This window comes from Phoxinus phoxinus (genome assembly GCF_949152265.1).
Source record: "Phoxinus phoxinus genome assembly, chromosome: 12".
NCBI classification, from domain to species: Eukaryota; Metazoa; Chordata; class Actinopteri; order Cypriniformes; family Leuciscidae; genus Phoxinus; species Phoxinus phoxinus.
Window position 1 is genome coordinate 24,388,908 of NC_136887.1, and position 22,901 is coordinate 24,411,808.

The 22,901-nt window shown below is 39.0% G+C and overlaps 2 protein-coding genes and 1 long non-coding RNA gene across 15 annotated transcripts in view; 1 reads left to right on the plus strand and 2 right to left on the minus strand.

The window, feature by feature from the left end:
- tnmd (tenomodulin) overlaps window positions 1-10,824 on the plus strand; it is a 37,873-nt gene extending 27,049 nt beyond the window's left edge. Inside the window, exons 5-7 of the mRNA XM_079630065.1 lie at window positions 3,550-3,709; window positions 4,088-4,194; window positions 9,433-10,824. Coding sequence (XP_079486191.1) covers window positions 3,550-3,709; window positions 4,088-4,194; window positions 9,433-9,642 — 477 coding nt within the window. The 3' untranslated portion in view covers window positions 9,643-10,824. The remainder of the gene's footprint in view (window positions 1-3,549; window positions 3,710-4,087; window positions 4,195-9,432) is intronic.
- Window positions 1-11,771, minus strand: part of LOC307007752 — a 40,761-nt gene extending 28,990 nt beyond the window's left edge. For 8 of the 11 annotated variants that reach the window (XR_013799670.1, XR_013799671.1, XR_013799672.1 and 5 more), the window contains exons 1-3: window positions 11,667-11,771; window positions 11,457-11,524; window positions 11,255-11,341 (exon numbers count right to left, since the gene is read on the minus strand). This is a non-coding gene — a long non-coding RNA (uncharacterized lncRNA). Of the gene's footprint in view, window positions 1-2,293; window positions 2,390-11,254; window positions 11,374-11,456; window positions 11,525-11,666 lie in introns of all 11 variants that reach the window. The other 3 variants (XR_013799678.1, XR_013799679.1, XR_013799680.1) reach the window with 2 other exon arrangements.
- Window positions 11,772-18,195: 6,424 nt separating this feature from the next.
- elf1 (E74-like ETS transcription factor 1) overlaps window positions 18,196-22,901 on the minus strand; it is a 41,249-nt gene continuing 36,543 nt past the window's right edge. For all 3 annotated transcript variants that reach the window (XM_079630063.1, XM_079630062.1, XM_079630064.1), the window contains 3 exons: window positions 22,109-22,301; window positions 21,672-22,013; window positions 18,196-20,925 (listed from right to left, as the gene is read on the minus strand). In XM_079630063.1, coding sequence (XP_079486189.1) covers window positions 20,127-20,925; window positions 21,672-22,013; window positions 22,109-22,301 — 1,334 coding nt within the window. In that variant the 3' untranslated portion in view covers window positions 18,196-20,126. The remainder of the gene's footprint in view (window positions 20,926-21,671; window positions 22,014-22,108; window positions 22,302-22,901) is intronic.

The following is a 22,901-nucleotide window of genomic DNA, read 5'->3' on the forward strand; positions in this document are numbered from 1 at the left end:
AGCCAATTACCTGAGGCATATAGCACTGTTCAAAGGTCTGAGGTCAGCAAGCCTTCTTTTCTTTTCTTTTGAAAAAATGTATGCTTTATTCAGCAAATATACATTAAATCAATCAAAAGAGAAATAAAGACATTTTTTAAGATTTATATGTCAAATAAATTCTGATGTTCTAAACTTTATTTTAATCAAAGAGTGCTAACAAAATGTTAATGTCTAATAAAATGTATCACAGTTTCCACAAAAAGCAGCACAACTGGTTTCAACATTGATAATAAATGTTTCTTGATGACCAAATTAGTAACGACTGCTGAAATTTTAGTTTTGCCATCACAGGAATAAATTACAATTTAAAATAATATTTAAATATAACTGTTTTACTGCATTTTGATTTAATGCATGCTGGCTTGGTGAGCATAGAGACTTCTTTAAAAAACATTTTAAAATCTCACGAGGAACAGTAAAGAATGTGCTAAGAGTGAAGCTTTTAATAAGGTGTACATATCATGTGACGTAGATTACTTTGAATCCACAGGAAAAATATGTCCTCGCAATTCTGATTAACTGATGGCAGCCTTCACTATCAACTATAATATAATTAAATATTTTTTATTTATTTGCATGCCATCAATGGAGAACGAGCCATTTTTATGGTGCAATTTCAGCATCGACCAGCTGGGGTCATACTAACTGGGCCATGCTAACTAGCCAAACCTTGACCCCTAATTCAGCTTCACTCTTTTCTTTTCAGTGCCTCTTTCGCAACCTTTAGATGTCTAAAGAGAACCCACCCTTAAACTTATACAGCTAATTTCTAAAAAAAAAAAAAGATCAAATATTGCAGGATCAGTGCCCTAACCTTTGTTTACTCATATGAAAGGCACGCTTTGCTTGAGCAGCTGAGATGGCCAATTAAAGCGGTCTGCTTGCACCGCTGGCCCTAGTTTTAATTTTAAGGCTAAACCAGCAACCTTCACTGCTTGAGTCATGCAGGCTGTCCTCCTAGTCATCATTAGTTAAGTGTGATTTGAGAGAGAGGGGGCCGGAGCAAAGAAACTGTCTCAAAGGCGCAGAGAGTGAAGCTTTTAATCAGGCGGAACTGGAACCGCTACAGGTCAGTGCGGTGTCGCTTCCCAACAAACAAGAAACGGCACCGAAAATGACTTCTAATAAAACAAGAGCAACGGGATGAAAAAAAGAGGGTTTAGGGGGAGAGCAAATGAAAGAGAAAGAGGGGAACCTAATATAAATGATAGTAGCTCAGACAATAGCCTCAGGATTCGACATCAAGCTTAACTAATGTGCAATTAAGCTTTAGACTGGGAGAAAATCACCTTGTAAAAATATTTGTCATGTGAGCCGTTTCTCTGGTCTCTGCACTAATTAACAAGGGAACGTAGTAGTTTGTTTGTACTTCTATTTACACATAACTATACGGCAAAACAAACATAATACCTCACGTGATTATATTATCCAAAGACACTTTCTAGATCTCAATTAAGTCACTGACATGTAATCGCTATCATTAAGCAATAATCATTTACTTTACAGCTCATGAACTGTAGAACTAACAAATTAAGTACATTATTATCAGTTGTATAATTAGTTGCATAATTGTGACGGAGTGGATGCACCACAGTGAACTTTAACGTGCCTACAGGACTGAATAACCTTCTATAGACCAACACAGAAGACATATTTGAAGCCATCTTAAAGTCAGATATGTTTCTGTATTTCTAAGTGTTGCTGTAAAAATTGAAATGCAACACCACCAGTGTCTGCAGAAAAGGGCACATTTTCACAGCTAGGGAAGAAAAAAGTCTGTTTCATAAGAAGGTAAAGCTATGGTCTTTAAGAGAGGTCAAATTAAAAAATTTAGCCATGGTCAGCAGTTAGTTCTCTGTTCCCTGGCTGTGGAGAGAGAGAGAGTGAAATGATCCAAGGCAATAGCATAAAGCTCCATACTGGAAACTCCAGCTTTTTCTTGCTTGGGCTGTGTGAAGGAGACTTAGGATGCACATAAAGAAAGCACTGACGAACAGAAATGAGTTTAGAGGGTAAGGAAGGAATTGGGTCAGTTTCAATCAAGCCAATTGGGCTTCTGAACGTACAACTTAAGTATTACTTTGCTCTCGATCAGGCCCACATACAAATATTTAGCCTAAGTGTTTTTTTAAACTAGCAGTTTTACTATTTTTTTAGCACAAAAAAGAAAATCAATGCATAAAATAGACTCCGAAGTGAAAATATGAACTGTTAGCAAGTTGGGTAAGATAGGAACTATTTCTTATCTTACCTTACGCAGAACTGCTGAAAGACACACGCAGCCAGCCACAAACTGCTCACGACGCTGACACTTCACTCACGGCCTTCAATCAAACGCAGACTGGGGCTTTGACAAAGAAACATCATTCACATTAAAGTCAAAGCGTAGATGTGACATTTATTATAATGGGTTTGTGTGATGATTGTTTAATGATTCGAATTATTTAAAAGTTTAAATTGATTTTATAATTGTTGTTAATAAATGATAAAAAAAAAACTAAAGTTGAGTGCTATAATTACTTATTTTTGTCCTATCATTAAAAAAAAAAAAGGTTAATAAAGATATCAGCATGGAGTCTATGAACAATCACTTCCGTATTTATCGTTAAATAAATTGAATTAAATCTTGAGGAAACGTTCCACAACAGGACAAAGCAATATTGATACAAGCTTCTGGAACTCACTACTAAAACATTATGTTTTGATGTACTAAAATGTTATGTTTACTATAGTATAATAATATACTGTATTAATAATATTATACAATTGAACGTTCGCAAAGATCCGCCCCCTTTAGTTACTGTTGTCCGACAAGCTACACCGCTCTCACAGACACACCATGTTCTCACACAGTGAAAAACACATCGCGGAGCAGAGAGGACAACTGACAACGCGCCAACAGACAGGACAGACCAGCTTACTTTTGGGTTACTTTTAATATTAAACAAAGTCTTACTTTTCAAATTTGGTCATTTTTTTAAAGAAATTTAAACAATAAATACCGTTTTGTGGCTCTTTAATGTGTCTGGCAGATCGCTGTAGAGCCCGAGTTAAAACTGCTCGTGAACCGATCATCTCTTCCTTCTATTTAATTTATAGCATCAAATAAACATAAATGAACATAAGAAGGAATGTTGTTTTAACCGCGGAAAGGCGTCAGTACACCCCGTTTTTCAAGTTCAAATCCTCCCATGTTAATCTACTAACTCTCCTGACTGCTTTGTCGGACAAAATGGCGGATGGCGAAGTATGATTGGTCAAATCACCTGTTAATCAAGCTCCCTGCGAAGGGTCAATTGTTAGAGAGTTATTAGATATATGACAGAAAAGGTTTACTATGGGAAAATAAATACTATACCGAAAGCTAACGTACATTTTAGTGGAAATATGTAAACAGATGGATAAACAAGTCCATTGGTATCGATATTGGCAAGTTATTTTTTGTCAGATCATCTATCTATGACAAAGCATTTTATGCAGACAATAAAATGTACTTTCTTTTCACAGGTGAGTGAGACAGGTGAAGTGGATATGCAGATGGTGGACTCTCAGATATGGATCCCTGCTGAGGAGCCAATATCCAACGAAACATTCCTGTTGAATTCCAAGATCTGGGAGATTTGCCAAGATCTACCCATACACTGGATCCACCCATCTCCTCTCAGAGGTTACAAACAGGGCTTCACCAACTCGAAATCCAATTCAACCCTAGTAATAAGGTTTCAGAATAGCCAAGTCAAGGCTGTAATTTATTTTGCTCTCCACTGTTTGTTTGTACTTTCCCTTCAAACACAGAATTTTGTGGCTAATGCTCTAGAAATGTCCTAAGCAATCATTGATTAACTAATCAAGGACATGATACACCATGTTTGAAGAAGTATTTTGCCAGAAACCAACTTGTTACATTTTTCTAAATGAGGGCTTTATAGCACTGGGGGAGTTTATGTTCTTAAGGAAGATCAAAGGGGCCTTTCACGATATCCAGTTTGTAGCAGCAAGTGTTTAGCAGCGTGACTGCGTCATCGTCTCTCCTTCTGTGATGCAGAAGCTGAGTTCCATGATGTAGAGGATGTGGAGGAGACCCCAGAGCTGGAGGCAAGAGGGCCACGTCAGGCCCGGGACGTCATGGACCAGTTACCAGTAAATGACTATGTAAGTATGAGCCCGAGGTTCATTACTAAAAGGCGTGTTCGACTGCGGTTGAGCTGGATAGTCATGCTCTCTTTTTTAGTATAAATCGTTCATTAATCGAAGTTCCCTTTCCGAACTTAAAACAGACCATGTGGACCACAGGGCATTGGAATTGCTCTATATATCTGCTTAAATCAGGCCAGCTCACTTAAGACTCCCTTAATGTCTTACTGCTAATGGAGAGGGATATTTAGCCTTCAAAAGAAGCAAGTTTGCTTTGCAGTTTTTTCATGACTCTCTTATGTAGTTAGTGATGTACAAAGACAGCCTCCCAAGGTCACTCATTAATGAATAGATAAATGTATTAATCATGCTTTAATTATCAAGGCATAAAGAATCAAGCGGCCAAAGAGAGTCCTTTATTGCGTTCATGAAGCGAAGCATATGTTCAATGATTAATTATCCTGAAGTCGTACGCACTAATGCTTCATACACCTACGATATACACCTCCCCATCTAGTATGCGACTTTTAGCCTCTGAGCGCAAGGATGAGAAGACGGTGAAAAGAAAGAACTTTAGGTGGGGGGGGGGGAGGTATATTTATCTGCAGAGGTCCAGGAACGACTTGCCTTCCCACCTCATCCAGCAACACGGACTGCAAAGTTCCATATAATTAAAGCAAACCCAGATGAAACCACCTTTCGCTTTTGAAATCCTCTCCTTCTATCAGCTGGTTAATACATACCAATCCAGCCAATTCCAAGGCTAAGCACAGGCGGGCTGTGTTTGTGGGCAGAGCGATAACAAAGGCTTTTGTGAACGTCAGAGGGGATGTGGCTTCCAGTAATTGGAGTCTGGAGTCATGTAGATGCTGCTGGGAAGCCAGATATCTCAGACCTTTCAGAGGATCCTAGACGCAAGCCCTTCTTTTAGCTCTCCCACCGGCAGACGTCTGCAGCTCGAGGAGGGAATTCATATTTTGCTACAGGTCTCTGTACCCTGTTGTGTACTTTTTATAAATAATCATCAAAGTTCCTGTGACAGAAGGCCTGAGATATACGAGGCTGACCTTTCCCCAGTACTGCCACGCTGATGCGTTGTGTGCCAGCACAGCTCTGGATATCTTTCAAACTGAATAACTATCATCTGGCTGCACTGAGAAATTGCATCATGGTCCTTGACCTACATTGGGAGGATAAGCCTCTGATGATTGGGTCCGGTCGAATCTCAGACTTGAACGCCTGTCGCAGTTGTTGATGGTAGGCATTGTGACCCCGCGTTCTAGCTGAAAGCATTCTGGCTTGCAGATCGCTGATTGAACCTCCCTCCCCAAGTCTGAACTTAAGATGCACTTTCTGGTCAAGGACCCGAAGAAGATAAATTCACTTTAAACCTAGGATACTAAAATTAGGCAAAAAAAATAGTCTCTATATACATCTGTGATTGGAAAAAATGAGGAATGTCAATCAATTAGCCAGTGTAAAATGAACGTGTTCGCACATGCAGTTCCCTTTTAAGGGAAGAAAATAATAACACAGGACTATATTTCTCTATAGCTACACTATCAATCAGATAAGACTTGTTTTTGAAAGAAGTCTCATATATGCTCACCAAAGCTGCATTTATTTGATCAAAAATACAGTAAAAACAGTACTATTCTGAAATATTGATATAACTGCTTTCTATTTAAATACATTTCAAAATGTAATTTATTCATGTGATGGCAACATGTCAAAGATCTGATCGGGTGTTCAAGAAACATTTATTATTATCATGTTATGCTGAAAACCGTTATGCTGCTCAATATTTTTGTCAATGACACTTTTTCTCAGGATTCTTTGATGAATAGAAAGTTCAAAAGAACAACATTTATTTGAAATTATTTGTGACAATAAAGACATTTATAATGTTACTCTTGATCAACTGAATGCATACTTGATAAATTAAGTATCGACTTCTTTACAAAAAAAAAATATCTTACTGAACCTAAACTTGAATGGTACACACAGGAAATGCAACCATGGAAATGCAAATCTGCAATCATTTAATAAAACAACTTTCTTCACACTTAATCGCACAAGCATAAAGATGTGTTCCTACGCAGGTGTTCGCATTAAAATGAATGATGGTTCAGCTTCAACGATAATTAAATTCTACCATACAATGAATGCAAATGCTTTACTTTTGTTCTAAACAGTGTGCATGGGTTTGATTTATAAATAAATAACCTGTAAAAGGAGTCTTTCCACCATCATATACTGATAAACGGGTTCTCCCCATAAGACTTTTACGTACACTCTGATCAGTTCCAATCGGCTCTAGATGTTCTGATTCGTTTTTAGAATAGAATCAACAAAAGCGTGTATAATGTCAAATTGGATAAAATGCATTCACAGTGTTTAAAGGGGTGCTTTATTATGATTTCAGTTTTTTTTTACTACAGTTAGTGTGTAATGTTGCTGTTTGAGCATAAACAACACCTGCAAAGTTACAACGCTCAAAGTTCAAAGCAAAGGGAGATATTTGCTTTTAAAGAAAATGCTTTTTAAGGACTACAAAAAAAGGCTGGTAGGAACTACAAGACATTCCTCCCGGGTTAGTGATATCACCAACCCTAGAATTTACATAAACCCCGCCCCCTGAACACGATTTATAGATGATCATGACAGAATATGTCCTGTTGCTTCTACATGTTGTCACTTCTAATTGAGTCTCTCCATCATTGTCTGAATCCGTTTAAAAATAAAAGGCTAAAAGTTTTTGAAATTTTCAGTGCATGTCTGTGTGGGTGCAAGTTGTTGAAGCTCCGCCCTCTGTGCCATGAGCAGCAGCTCATTTGCATTTAAAGGGACAGACACAAAACAATGCATTTTTGCTCAACCTCAAAAAGGGACAATTTTAACATGCTGTATTTAAATATCTGTGGGGTATTTTGAGCTAAAACTTTACATACACACTGGGGACATCAGAGGTTTATTTTACATCTTGTGAAAAGGGCATTTTACCACTCCTTTAAATAATTACATAAACAGCATGTTACTCATATTTAATTGTTTAATGAGTTAACTTTGACAATCCTGGTAAAACAAATAATAATCATTTAATATAGAATTTAAAGAATTTTACTCTAAATGGATTTCTAATCAATAAAAATAAATTGGGGGGAAAGTGTCTGTCTCGTGTCTTGGTTAGCATCAAGATAGTGAAAGTTTAAGATAATTTATCCCTTCAGTAATCACAGTCTATGAAATAAATCCACAGGGTGTCAAGTTGAGAATCAACTCTATGATGTGCCATGCCATAATAAATTAGGTGTTTTCATACTTTCTCACATTAAATGCTAGTACATTACGCTTTCAATGGCTGTAACATTAAACATAACATATTAAACATAAGCTAATATAGAACGCTATAGTCAGCTTTAGGCACCTATTCTTAATTGCTTTTACTATTTTATTCATGAGTCATGACTGACATCATGTCCCAGAGTTCTTTATTTCTTGTCATCTTCTCATGCAACAGACAGACACATAAAGTCCCAAACATGAAGTTATTAACACTCACTTTCTCATTGCAACTGGATAATCAGTTTGATTAATATGCCTCTGTGGAACAATACCATAGTCTGTTTGTTTTATACTAATCACGCATCATTTCACTGGAAAAAAGAAAAACTCTTATTTTCCCAAATAACATCCACCTTTCATGCTGGCAGGGTTTTTTTCTCTCTCTCTGTGAAAGTCTGATAAATCAAACAGTTCTACACCGACAGGCTTTGTGCTGTTACCAAAATGAATTGTTGTCTCAACACTCTTGACCCTAAACCCGACAAACATTATGAATCAGTAATTGTGCATTTGTGAGAGTAATAAATCAAACCATACAGGCATCACCCTTCTTTCTCTTGCACTAGTCTAATCATTAGGAGAATGCAATTTTCACTCCATTCATCATTGCATAGTGAGCTCGTGAAAACTCATGCATGCTTCGTTTATGGAGAACATAATGAGAGATGGGACTCCAGAGGAGAAATGCATGCCATTATGCATCTTCACACGCACATGCACAGGCACATTATAATTCACTGCGCTTCATCTCAAACCCCCCAAAAATCGATAATGATAATAATATACCTGTTTATGCTATACAAACACCACGCGTATGACCATGGATATATGTCATTTTCTTCCGGACAACACATTTCAAAGCGATTCCTGCCGTCAAGTTTATTTGCGTCATTCCCAACAGGAACTCTGAAGCGTTGCCAGACAACCTAGAGAGATCCGGCTTCATCTGCTAATCTAATGCAGATCAGAGGAGGTGACTAGGTCAACGATGGTGTTTTTAATCAGCCGGATAACATCATATTGTCTGTGTCGTAAGCTAGGGGAGATCGAAACGCAGTCAAATGAAACAGTGAGTTGAGGGTGCTGTCTGCTCCAACAGTTACGGGAGATAGAAAGTTAAGTGGCACTTCTCGGAACCCATCTCGCTGTAGCGGCTGATCAAAGGCATGGCACTCAGCCCTGGGTAATCTGGAGAGGGCATGCGTACGCGATCACAATGGAGAGGGCCAAGGGCCATTAATTCTACCCAATTTACCTTTCACTCCGCTTTCATTTAGCCCTTACACCAATTCACACCCTGACTGAGAGAGCAAATAAACCGATCCTTGTTGGGCGATCATTACCCTGCTAATTGCTGTAGGAACGTGCCATTCGCTTTATGCCAAAGTCAAATGAGGGCATGAGAGTGCATGGGGGAGGGTTCTCATTTCGGAGCTCAAATGAGGCCAGGGTCGCTGCTCGGACTGAGGCACCGAAGCTACGCATTTATGGGAGTGGGAGGGCTGGGATGAAAGAAATAGTGTAATTATCTCAGCGTCTGCCAGTGTCAAACTCGCTCTGACTGAGAACAGACAGGCAGTGGGGTTAAGGGACTTGAATCTGAGATGCCGAAGCCATGCGATGTCACTGGCGGCGTAATGGAAAGGTCAAGGGCATTATATCATATCAGATACCCTGGCTTGGCATATCAAAACCATCTACTTTAAATGCCACTCTGATCCTTGTGACATATCCGAGCATGACAGGGCTTTTTGTCATTGCATGTCTACACCCCATAATCACTCTTCATTCCCCTTCAGAGCACTGCACCTTTTTATTGCTAAAATCAAGCTATAAGTCATGCGCCCTGTGGTGAGATTGCAGGTATTGTTTGACTGCGGTTCTAACCCTGTTGACTCGCTCTCTTCGCAGAGAGAAATAGGGCTGGAGCTGGACAACCGCCTAGATGAGCAGGGCTACTGCTGCCAGTACTGTCGTCGTGGGTACCGTTATTGTCGGCGATACTACGAGCCCCTGGGCGGCTTTTCGCCATATCCTTACTATTACCAGGGAGGACGGGTCATCTGTCAGATTGTCATGCCTTGCAACTGGTGGATAGCACGAATGCTGGGACGAATTTGAGGATCCTGGGGGGAACCAGTGGTGCTATGCTGCTCAGGGGTATGCGTAGACCAGCTTCATTTGTACGAAATGTCATGTATGCGCAAAACTTTTCCATTCTTTGTGTAAAAAAATCTGCTGAAGTGAGGCAAAACATTAACTCAAAACATCCTCAGTGACCTGGTCACTGTCATAACTATTCTTCATATTATGTATGGGTAGTTGATGCACAACATAATCAAGATTTTAGGCTAAAATGTATATAAATGTATAAGGGAAATTACATATTTTAGGCCCTGTTTTTCACAATTTCCCATTTTTGCCTTCGTTTGTTCAATTTGTGGTACAACAAATTAATTTTTAATAGCACAAATATGCTCCAGACTATTTTTAACAGCATTTTGCTTGTAATAATTATGCATGCAGTTTTTATGAGCATATTAATTTTGAAACGACATGGAATATTAGTCTTTCAATTAACATGTTTTTAAAAACAGTTATTGTCTAATTAACTGTTTAAAACAGTGCAAGATGGGGTCTATCATGTCAAAATGCAGAAAGTATGTCACGTCAACTATCAATATATATATATATCCACTTTTATACATGGATGCTTTCTGTAAGACTTATTTTCAATGAACAGTGTTTTTATCTGTCCTTGACCTATACGGTAAAAGTACCACATAAACGATTGCATGGAAATTGTCAGTTACTGTAGTCTACATTTTTCCATGCAGACCTTTCAAATCACGTGTAGGTGGATAACTCAAACTGTTTTAATTTGCATGTGAAGTTCTACATGACATTACGTTACCCTTTCTGACGGCCCTTTATTTGTCAATTTTTTTAAGTGGATGAGAGGCATTATAAGGAACCAGGTTAACATTTACCCTAATGTGCATGTTTATATTATAAACTAATGTATTTACTGTATGCTTAAGTAAGTCCCTGAAGAACTTTGAAAATTAGCCTTTTTAAAAGCTGTTATGTGAATTTAATGTGGCGTGGAACTATACTGTACACATATCACACGGCTGTATTTAAGTAGTGACATTGCTAGCACCATAATTGCAGGTCTGGGACTGTTTCAATCAATTCTTTCATCCAAGCAAATGGGTGCTCTATAAATTGCATTTACGTAATCTAATGCTCCTTTGTGTTTTTCCAACAACGTCCATCTGAATAAAACTGGTAAAACTTTCAGTGTCTACTACTAATTTACTGCTGCGAATAAATGTGCTAGACATAAAAGGACACTATGAAATACAACATGCTGAGAATTACAGTGAGGGACACTGACTTTTATTCCAAGCTTTTTTCAGATTTCTTAGTTTGTGTTCTTTGAGAATCAAACCCAATGACCTTCCTTGACATTGTTAGAGTCATGATCAGTTGAGCTCCAATAAGACCAAATGCATGACTGAGCTATATAAGACCTAATAACAGACAGTACATTATTTTAAATTATCATAAAGAAAAGCTTGTACACTGAAAGCATTCAAAATGCATCTTTTTCTAAGAAACCAACAAAAGAGCAAATCACAGGGCTTTCATCTTGAAACAAAATATGCCACATCTGTGACAAACAACCACGCAAAGCCACAAATCAAAGATGGAGGAAGTTAAAACTCACCTTGATGTTTATCTCTTTCGCTTCCATGGTCAGTTGTCTAAATGTGATCTTCATCAGCCTTATCTTTCCTCAAAACACTTATTTCGTCTGCAGATGGAAAGATCTAATTCACTAGAAGCCTGAGGTAAATGATCAAAGCACAAACTCAAAATACCCCATAGAAAGCTTATTATATTGAATCCTGTTTCTTTTATCACAATACCTGAATTCATATGAGACACCAGCACTTATCTTGATGCGATGCTAAAGGAAGTGACCTCAAAAGAGCCTCTGTAGTGGGTAAAATAGCAGCAATTAATTCAAATTAATTTAGCATGTAGTTTTAGACCGTAATTCATAACATCCATTTGCACACCACCATGTTGCTCAAAACATGTATGACTTTCTTTTCATGCTGCTTTTATCTCTATACCTTAACGGTGGATGTCAAGCTCCAAAACGGACCAAAAGCACCACAAAACCATGATAAAAGTGATCCATGTGACTGTATTCCAAGACTTGTGAAGTCATACGATAGCTCTGTGTGAGGAAGAAAAATAAATGTTGTTAGTTATTAAAAATCTTCATTTGTCTTGATACATCTCCATGTTTTCTTGGATGTTTTTTTTCCTTCATATTACTAATATGAATGTTCTAAGTAACATTATAATTTCCATTTTTAGAATAATACAAGGCAAAGAGTAAGAGTACAAATTAAGAAATAGATGTACAGATAAACTAAAGAATTTGAGATTTCAACCAAGCTGTGATCAAGTATGTGAAATTGTCATATCCATATACCTTCATGTTTTCATCGCTATTTCCAGACATACCTGAGCTGGTTTGTTTATGTACGTCATATGATGATTTATGTATAATAACCTGTAGGAAGGATTCATGATTCATGAAATTTAATTAACTAAAGAATAGTAGGCTATATACCGACCCAGATCCATACTGAGTCTTGTGTAACGATTTCAGATTTAAAACAACCTAACAGAGCCAATTTTCATTTGTGAAAGCTCAGAGCTGCTTGTATTTCATTGCCGAGAGACGCAGAAAGTGAGCCTGCAGCAACGGTGACTGTGTAAGACAGTGCAAGGAGGCAGGATGACTGCAGATTGCACAGGTAGGCATGTGAATTAATTCCTTTTGTTAGCACATCAAAAGTGCATTGTTATTTACCTCCAAGCTGTTTGTTTTAGTTCTGAGGATTTAACTCGATTTGTGTACGTGGAGCAGGTAGTCTGTGTTTTACAGGCAGACTTTCTGCTTTAGAGCAGTACACGATGTACAAGAAGAGAGAGCAAATTGCTTGTTAAATCTATTTTACTGAGGTGTGACTCTACTGCCATCCAGTGGTGCCATATGGATATGACTATATTATTGTGCATTAGGGCTAAAGGGTTTTCAAAATGGGGGCCCTAAGGAATTGCTAGAGGGACTATTATTAAATAAATAAATACTAGATAATAAAAAAAATAAAAAATAACGACATAAATAAATTGATAAGATAAAAAATATTAGATTTTAATAAATGAATATAAATTGATATTAATAAATGGATAAAATAAATGTAAATAAATTATAACATTTAAATAAAAAAATAGATTAAATTAAACAATACAAATTTGATTCAAAATAAACAAATAGATAATATGCATTATAGGCCTGGTACTATCTTGTGAGCAGGAAAAAACATAACCAAGTAAATATTTTCCTAATAATATTTTACACAAATCTATTGCTGCCATTGAAATTTTAGGATGGGGGTCTCTCGCATGAGAATGATAATTTATGGGGTTCTGTTACATCTAAATGATGGAGTGATACAATAGGGTGGTATAAGCAAGAAGGTCTAGCCTAGGCCTACTAGAGATTCTTCTTCATCTCACTGGAGGTTTCCGGGCAGGTGCAGTAGGACCCATCCGAAGCATTAGTTTTAAATTGGCTTCTTTGCTCAAGTTGGCTAATAGCATAGCTAGCCTATACATTCAGTGTAAATCTTGTGAGGGGGACAAACAAGATTGCATTAGGTTTACTGAAACCGTTACAATGTCAAAACCACATTTATTGTTGGAATTTCATTATAAAATTGACTAAATGTTAAACCTCAGACTTAGTATCTCTCTTTTTTTATAGAAAATGTCTTTAGGCGCGTCGGCAGTGTCCTCTTTGCTCCGTGAAGTATTTTTCACTGTGTGTGCTGAGAAAATGGACGTGATAATGTCCCACTGACGCCGTTTACACTAGTGCGTAGTTTTAAAATGGCGTTTTAAAATGAAAACGATACTCGTCGAGGTCTGGTTTCAGAAACGATCTCCGTCCACACTACACTACCGTACCGAATACCATGTCACATGACCGTTCATGCACACTGGGCATGCGCGCACAATTGTAAAAAGTTGCCTCTTGCACATGTGGTATTAAAATGTAATGTTTATAGGGTTAGTTCACTCAAAAATAATTACTCACCCTCGATCATGTTGTTCCAAACCCGTAAGACTTTCATTCATCTTTGGAACACAAATTATGTTTGATGAAATCTGAGAGCTGGCTCACTCCTTCATGGCTGCTAGGTAATCTGCCGCCCAGAAAAGTTAATAAAGACATCGTTAAAATAGTCCAAGTGACTTGATAAACTTAAGGTTGATCCACTGTAGTCACTTGAACTATTTTAACGATGTTTTTACTAACTTTTCGACCGGCAGAATGAAATTAGCCTACATGAAGCCTATGAAGAAGTGAGACAGCTCTCAGATTTCATAAAAAAATATCTTAATTTGTGTTCCGAAGATGAACAAATGTTTTACTAGGTTGGAACAACATGAGGGAGTAATTTTAATTTTTGGGTGAACTAACCCTTGCACAGTCAGTACATAGGCCTACTGCTAAAAAGGACCACAAAGTCAGCAAAGCGTGCAGTTCCACCATGTGATTGTTTACACGGTCGGCGAGGAGGGTGGGCTATGTTACAGAGCCTTTGAGAGAGACGGCTCCGAGCTGCGTTTCCCCTAAAGCATTGTAAGCCTCAATTGATCGTACTCGTAGAATAGGGAGACCAGATTTCTCATGGTGGAATACCGGACGGGTAAAGCTGTTTCCTCACAAAAGCTGTTTATGCAGGGTATAGGGTGGTGTGTAGGTATCACTTTGTAGGTAAAACGAGGAAACGAGTTACCATTTCAGCACTTCCGGTTCCATCCTCCCGAAGTCAATGGGTTTTTTGAATGGGTTTTTGGTTAAATAGCTGAAATAAGGTCTGTGGTGAACAAGACCAAGACACTTTCACGTTTTATTCTACGACATAAAATACATCAGTATTACCCCACTCGTGAGGCTGTCTGGGACATTAAACATCATCACGCCGAACAGGTAAACTCAGTCTGCTTTTAAAGCCTCGTTATGAAAATTGTGCTTTTACAAACTTTTCTAACTTTGGGGGAAAATGTTTTTAGATAACTGAAAGAGTTGTCAGAAGCTTAGTGATGGCGATGTGGGACTGTGGTGTAGTTCATTTAGCCTACCTTTAGCTTTTTACTTACCCGACTTGAGATTTTTTACTCCATTTGAGTAGCCTGCATGCGGCAACAGTTTGATTGTGGTAAAACTCGCATTTCATGGTGTTAGAACTCATTATCTGAGTGGCAAAAACATAAAAAATTAAATAATCAGAATAAGTAAATTATGAATACTGCATTGTAATTATTTAATCATGTATTTTTGGTTTAAAATGTATTGAATGAAACATGGTTGATGCTATAGCCTATTCTAAGATTTAGTTACGAATGTTAGATAGAAAACAGTAAATATATTAAATAGGATCACTAAATGTATACAAGTAGCCTAAGTATATTCAAATATTCAGTCATTTAGGCTTTGCTTGCATGGATTTGCAAGTATGGATGAATATACAGGCCTATATGTCACATCAGACTGCAAAAGAGTTAGGCTACTAACTTTACATACATTTAATTCAAAAAGAATATCCAGATATTTCTGAATTGCCATCAATGGAGGAAGGTCTGTTTTTCAGTCACAAGATGTAGAAAGCTTCAACCAACAAATGCTAATGGGGCCATAATAATCAGCCAAACCATGACATATGGTTATGACCTGGGAAATATAAAATCATGGTTATTGTTTCAGTTGCCAATGGAAGAATTTTATCAATTCAGGCAGTTGAGGGATGTAGGGTGAGAAGTTTAATAGCTGTAAGAGTATTGCTTTTAGCTTCTATAAATTCCAGCTGTGAGACTGCTGCTTTAAAAATTTGATGTAAATCTAAAGTGATGAACAATGGACGTAAATTGGAGTGGATGTCATTATTCTTAGTTCAGCAACAGAACGAAAGCATTGTTTAGTGTGTGTGTGTGTGTGTGTGTGTGTGTGCGGCAGTATCCTGGTGTGTGAGTAATCTTAGCGCAGCCCCTGACTGGAGGCACATTTCTAATGACCGCCATCCCTCAGCCGTCCCGCCACTCCTCACTAGAGACACTGTGATGCAATAAACACTCGCTCTCTTCAAGCATGTCATTGGCCCCCAGCTACTTGTCGTCTTGCTTTAAAAATAGATTGTTCCTTGAGCTGATTTTGTGCAGCTGTGTTGATGTAAAGACGCGGTTTGACACTGGTGAACCACAGCTGTCTAGAAATTCAGCTTTAATTTCAATATCTTTTTTTAAGCTATACAAGGGTTATTTCGGTTGAGAAGCTTATGATTAGTCATAGATCATGTATGGTATTCAGAAGTGAAATACAGATCACTGCAAGCTGTCCTGTTTAGTCTTTTTTTTAATGCTGCATGATTACCAATGGGGAGTCGACATGGCATGTCAAACAGCTACATGTGTTTTCTGCAGTATGACATGATACTTCATCTTTATGTCAAACTATTTTTTTTTTATTCTTGGATAATTATTATTATACATCCAGTTATGACGTTATGAACTGAGGGACTACAAAGAGCAGTATATTAATTATTATATACTTCAAAATGTATTTGTCGCACTTAAGTGATCTGAAAAAAGGTGACTGAAATGGGGGGAAAACCTGAAATGATGACCAGTTACAGTTCCTAAAATGCTAAAAAAGGACCAGGGCTAGTTGTCACAAGGGCAGCTGTACATTATAAAGTAACTATGATTTTGGATGGTGTTTTGTTTTTGGTTTCAAAACTGTCTGCATATTTTGTTTGTGAATTAAATTCTCCCAACCAAAAATTCAGAACACAATGAAATAAAACCACATTGACATACATTCACACAACTATACAGTATAATATAAATAGATTTAATATTATAGTAAAGTTGTATTACATTTGTAAACACATTCAAGAGGATATTTTGGGGCAATCTTTCATGCGTTTTAGGTTTTTTTTTTAGTTTTTTTAACAATTGTATAAACCAAAACAATGGTTTGATATTTGCCTTTAAAAAAACATACCCAACATGAGAAAATTTCGCTGTACTAAATAATTTGGTCACCCCTTCCTCTATATTTGAATTCAAACCTAAAGACTTTGCATTGGAAATGGAAAAGTTAGCTATAAGAATATTCTCTCAAATTCACGTAACATTTGTAGTGGTGTGATAAAATATCTTCCCATTTTCACAGGACACGTTAACGCTGTGCTAATCGTTTTAACAACCACTTTCAGTTGCCATTTTGCTCCGTCCACACTACAGTTACCTTTACCAGCTTTGATATTGTGTTTTTCTGTATGTTATTGTTTTATTTTTTAGTGTTGCCTGTAGGGTTCAGAGTGCTGGGTAATCTGCAGCTGTGTGTGAATAGTAGACTTGGGGGTAAGAGCTCCAGCATGTACCAGCTGCCAGATGGCTCCATCAGCAGACACACATGCCTGTGCGCACACACACACACACACACACACACACACACACACACACACACACCTCACAGAATAAGACCACAGAAAGCCTCTCCAAACCCATACCACCGAGTAATCACACAAACCACCATTTCTATCCTCGCAGCAAGTCCGGCACACACAGAGCTGCGGGAGTGAAAACCGTTTTGTGTTCTCTTGCAGTCTGTGTCAGTTGTTTAAAGATTATTTGTCCACAAAACTGCAGAAAAAAAAAATGCTCACATAAAATAATGGAGTGTGGATATGTTGAACGAATTCCATCATTTAAAAAATAAAAAAAATAAAACTTCATTTCATTCCAAACCTGTGATGTAATTTTTTCTATGACACACAAATGACAATTTTGAAGAATCTCCAAGCAGCTCTTTTCTACATGATAGTTTACATTAACCACTGTCAAGCTCCAAAAATGGCAAGGCACCATAAACGCAGTCTATACAACGGAGTCTAATATGCAATCTGTGCCATAGACACATATAGACTTTTTGGAGTTTGACAGTCACTCAGAAACGTCATTGTACAGAAAAAGTATGAATAATAAACTCTTTTTTGTGTATGTTCCACACACAACAGCATACTGGTTTGAAATGGAATCAAGATTTTTATGACAGCTTTTTTCATTTAAAACGCTAATTCTCTTTTTCACCCACTCAAACGAAGGCATCATTTAGCTTCACATGCCTGATTGTTCAATAACTCTTAGGCGCTTTGCTTCCTGTAGTTAACAGATTGCACTCACACCGTCCTTGCCGAAGTTGCCGCGTCGCTCTGTATAGTCTCCAGAAGGAGCAGACAAGCTGAATAAGAGCACATATGGCTGGAAACAGAGCTCCCCATAGCAGCCTCGATTCACAGCAAGATGTGCGAGATACCTGGGAGTGCATCTGACCTCTGTTAATTCGCGTTAACAGAAGTAACGCTTGAGGAGATGCGCCGGGAGGTATACTTGTTTTAATATGTTGGAACAATGATAGCATCTGCCTTATGGGCTTTGTGTTGTTTAACCAGAGTACCCAGTCGATCTGTGATCTTGAGATTCAATTTCCACAGCAAAAAGGGAACAGATCACACGTTTACGTTAAGGCAAAATTGGTTTTTATTATATTTATTCTCTTTTGGTTCTCGTTTTTTTTTTTTAGAAAAACAAAATCTAGTATACTAAAAGACAATTGGAAAAATAGGAAAGCCCCAAGAAATGGCAAGCTGAAATTATAGGAAGAGCACTGGCATACCTTTACCCCAAAACTACAAAGCGTAAAGCCTACGGTCAACAAGACCAGATCTGAAGACCGATTGTCTTATTGACGTAATCTTGCATAATACAAGCTGTAGCCACGATTGTCAGAGCAGCACCAGAACTCTGGTGTTAGTCAAACAGAATTAGAGACAGAGGCCTGATGCCTAAGATCCGCGTCTTGCCTTCAGGGAGCCCGGTCCTCAACAACTTCAGTCACTTCTTCCAATTTAGCACAAATTTAGTTTGGATCAACAAGGCTCTGTTTACTTGTGGAGATGCCGCTATTAAGAGACTCTGCTCTGGATTCATTGGATATAAATGAGGCGGAGAAAGAATGGAGGCCACGGACTATGTCGGCTACAAATAAATACATTTTAAAAATCGACCTAGATGTCACAGACCCCACCAGCTGTGTCTGAGACCATCTGTGATCTGATAAACAGACATGTAAAGCATCAGTCGAACGATATGTGGTTGGTACAGGGTAAAAGTATGGCAGCGTAAAGGCAGAAAACCAAAGGACATCGCATTTATAGCATGTATGCTCTGTAAAAATGGCTTTAAACACATCACAGTGAATAAGAACAGCATGATAGCTCAATCTCATAAAGCTACGTTCGGATCCCCTTATATTGAAAAATAGATAAAATATGAAAGGTGTGCGGGATTACATGGAATGCTTTAAATTGGAAAAATACAGCTCACAATAAACACACATACTGGGATTCTTATGGGTAAGATTAGCCCTGCATACTGCATATTTCCCTCATTTTTGCATTTGTTTAAAAAAAAAGACTTTTTACACAGAATTTAGAAATTTAGAAAATAAATAAATTTGTGGCCATAAATTGAATCTCAGCTGTATATTATATGTATATATATATATCTATATATGTATTCATATATACTGCGTGCCATTTCATATGAACAAGATTATAATGGGGAAATACTTAAGCAGATGATTTTGGAATTTGTCACTATATTCTTTAGTCTTTTACTATATACAAACAAGGTCTACTAGATCTGTATCCTTGGACAGGCAATGCCCATTTCCATAAAAGCGCAGTGCTTTTAAATTTGTGTGAAAATAATAACCTCGTCTGTTCTGCCGATATGAAGGGGATGAGATAATGTCATAATTCTGTATTAAAAACAGAGCGAATCATACAATCTTCCCCTTCAAAGCATCACTTCCAAAACAAAGCATTAACCACCTAGGCACTCTTTCAGTCTTATTCCAATAGGCATCCTTTTGAAGTCCACTGAGATGGCTACATACAAAAAAAACAAAAATGATTCTCCATCTTGTATGTCCCAAACTGCGTGTGTGCACTTTTATCCTAAAGTCAATGGTGTGTTGTTGGTTTCATTTTGGCTTCCCACCAACTCTTCCTTTGGTCCCTCTGCTGGATCAAGTCTTTGGATTTGTCTGTGGAGATGAGAAGAGACATAAACATCTCAACTGGCACATATGGTGGGAATATCCCTGGTTGGAGAATGGCAGCTCTCCTGTTGGGAGTTTGGGGGTGACGGAGAGTAAACCAAAGAGCTTTCATCACGACATCATGATCGGTATCCCTTAAGGTTAAAATTTAGGCACAATATCACAATAACTTTGAGTAAACAAGTCTTCGGGTGAACGCCCATTCTAAACAATCAAGAGCAATAAATTACAGATCATCTGCTCCACTGAAAAAAAATCCTGTATTTTTTTTTTTTCATTTGTTGGTCGATTGTGTCCACATTCCCGTGCTTGGGCCGACAGTTTAGGTCTCAGCCGGTTCCGCTTTTACCTGAATGAAGTGGGAGGCGGATATTTGCATGGTGACCGGCAGTTCCTGCAGACCTTGAGAGACCACAGACAGCTCTTTGTCCTCAGGTTCTGGATGCAGGGCCACTTGTCCCCTCACTTCCAGCTCCTCCACAGGGGTGAGGCCCTCACTGGGGCTGCTGGCCAGCTGCGAGCTCATGTCTGAGTGTCCGTTGAGGGTCTGGCCCAGTTCCTGTCCTGCACTGTTGATGATCACAGTTCTGTAGCTCAGCTCCGCCACTCCATCCTCGAACTCCTCTTTGCAGAATGAGGCCAGGCTAGGGTTGCTGTTGACCAGGGATTGGAGGTAATGTGGGTCTAGGATCTCCTCCTTCACCTGCAGGTTTTGAAGTTCACTGGGCTTCAGGACAGTGGCGATGACCGTTCCGGGCTGCTGGGCCACTACGGGCTGCCCGTTGGCATTGAGGGTGACCAAGCGGGTGATGCCGTTAAGAGACCCGGCTTGCTGTGGTGTGGTGACCCCTCCATTGGATGAGCTCAGAGTGGACATGAGGAGCTGCTGGTGCTGGATGCTGTCTGTCGTCAGAGAGGCGGTCTGGATGGTGAGCACATCTTTACCCCCGGGGCTGGAGGAAGGCACAGTGTGGAGAATGACCCGAGGCGGTGAGGTATGAGTGGAGGAATCCCCATTGGTCAGAACAGAGGACAGCGGCAGGGTCTGCAGGGTGACTGAACCTCCTCCGTGAGCTCCTGACGTGAGGACCATGGGAACTGACCCTGGCATATTTATAGTCCTGAGAGAGAGAGAGAGAGAAGGGGTTACAAAGCGGGAACACTTTCACTGAAACCAGAGACAGTATATAGAGGAGATTACTTTATTGAGAAATTACAATGCTCAATATAGCAGCTATTAATGAAAAGAGAATTAAAATGACAGGTGCAAAAAAATAAATAGATATTAAGAACTTCCAAAAAAATATTATTTTGAGGCCACATTTCTTTAGTTTGTCATTTTAGTTAAATTCTGGCTATGTTTTACTAATTCATTCTCTTGTTTTTAATTTAGGAAAACCATGCTAATACTTTAATTTTAGTTAAATCATGGTCACATTGCACTAATTCGTTTCCACGTTTTAGTTAAATGGCAACATGATTTAAATAAAATGAGGGAACAAATTCTTAATTTGTGGCCAAAATATCTTGTTTTTTTCCCCTGCATGCCATGTACAAGGCTCTGTAATTCATGTTACTACAGTGTTACAAATGATCACTTATGTACATTTTGGATTAGATGCCGTTGCCTAAGAAGGTAGCTACCTATGTAGGCAGCAAAGATAACAAGGCAACTTACTAGATTTAGGAAAAAACAGTGCATTATAATTTGTTTTAACTTTCACTTGTGTGAGGTTGTCTCACACACACTCACACACACACACACACACACACACACACACACACACACACACACACACACACACACACACACACACACACACACACACACACACACACACACACACACACACACACACACACACACCTTAAGGAGTGTGTAGGTGCTGGGACAGCAGCCCCTTGATTTGGCTGCAGAACATGGACCGTCTGCAGCATCTGTTCTGCTTGTTTTCCATTGCTGTTCAGACCAGGACTCATCTCTCTCTTCAAGGACTTCAACTGCCCACTCTTCCCCTGCGCACGCGATGAACCGCGGCCCACTGCCCGTCCGTGAGGAGCAGACCTGTGCCCTCCGTAGCCAGAACTGCCGTCGTCCCCTTGGCTATCATCCTCATCAATAATAACCAGATCTGAGGGCATCTCCTTAAACTGGTAAACAAGCCTCTGTCCTTCGACCTTGGCCAGTATACCCCTTTGGTAATAGTACCTGAAAAAGAGCAAGAGGAAGCAGGAGGTCAGGAAAACCAATTCCTCTGGCATGATTGGTCCCTTTGGGTGAAGTGTTTGTAACCATTGGCTCACCTGAGCGCTCTGCCCATGGTTTCGTAGTTCATATCAGGCTTGTTTTTGTGCTTGCCCCACAACTTGGAGACGGCCTTGGAGTCCACCAGCTTAAAAATGCCTTTCTCTCTCTGCGTCCATTTGATGTATTTAGGACAGGTGTTTTTGTCTTGCAGCAAGGCCAGGAGGAACTCCCACAGGTAGATAGTGTTACCTACAAGAATAAGGGTCTTTTATATTTCTCTGACGACTCATTAAAAGTTTAGACTTATAAAAAAGCTTAAACAACTTTCATATTTCACATGTGAATCCACAGGTCTTATTTAACCAGCAGAACTGGCAGAGGTGCAATTATTGTATTCTTTCTCATAACCTTAATAAATCAATTCTCCCTTCATGGTAGCCTTACGCTGGGCTGGAAATTAATTAGAGGGGCCTGGCACTAGATTATTCTTGTTTGTCATGTGCTTTGGCCAGAAGTGGTTAAAAACAGCTACCCCGGCAGTGCGAGAGCCATAGAGAGAACAGGCCGGGGTGTCAAGGTGATGTATATGTATGCGGCCGGCCTCCTCTCTGAGCTGGGAATGGGGCGCATGCATAAGGGGCCTCTATCAGGACAGCATCGATGTGCCCTCCAGCCTGCTATCACTTTTAGTTCCCTCACAAACGCAGCACTTTGAGAGCACCTCATCAATTAAACAGTCGCAGCACTGCCTCTCTTTGGCAGTAAGAGCGACTCATGATGCATTCAGGAGAGAGAAAAGCGGTAGCTTCTAACTTGTTCTCTTTTACTACCATGCGGTGATCCGAGATT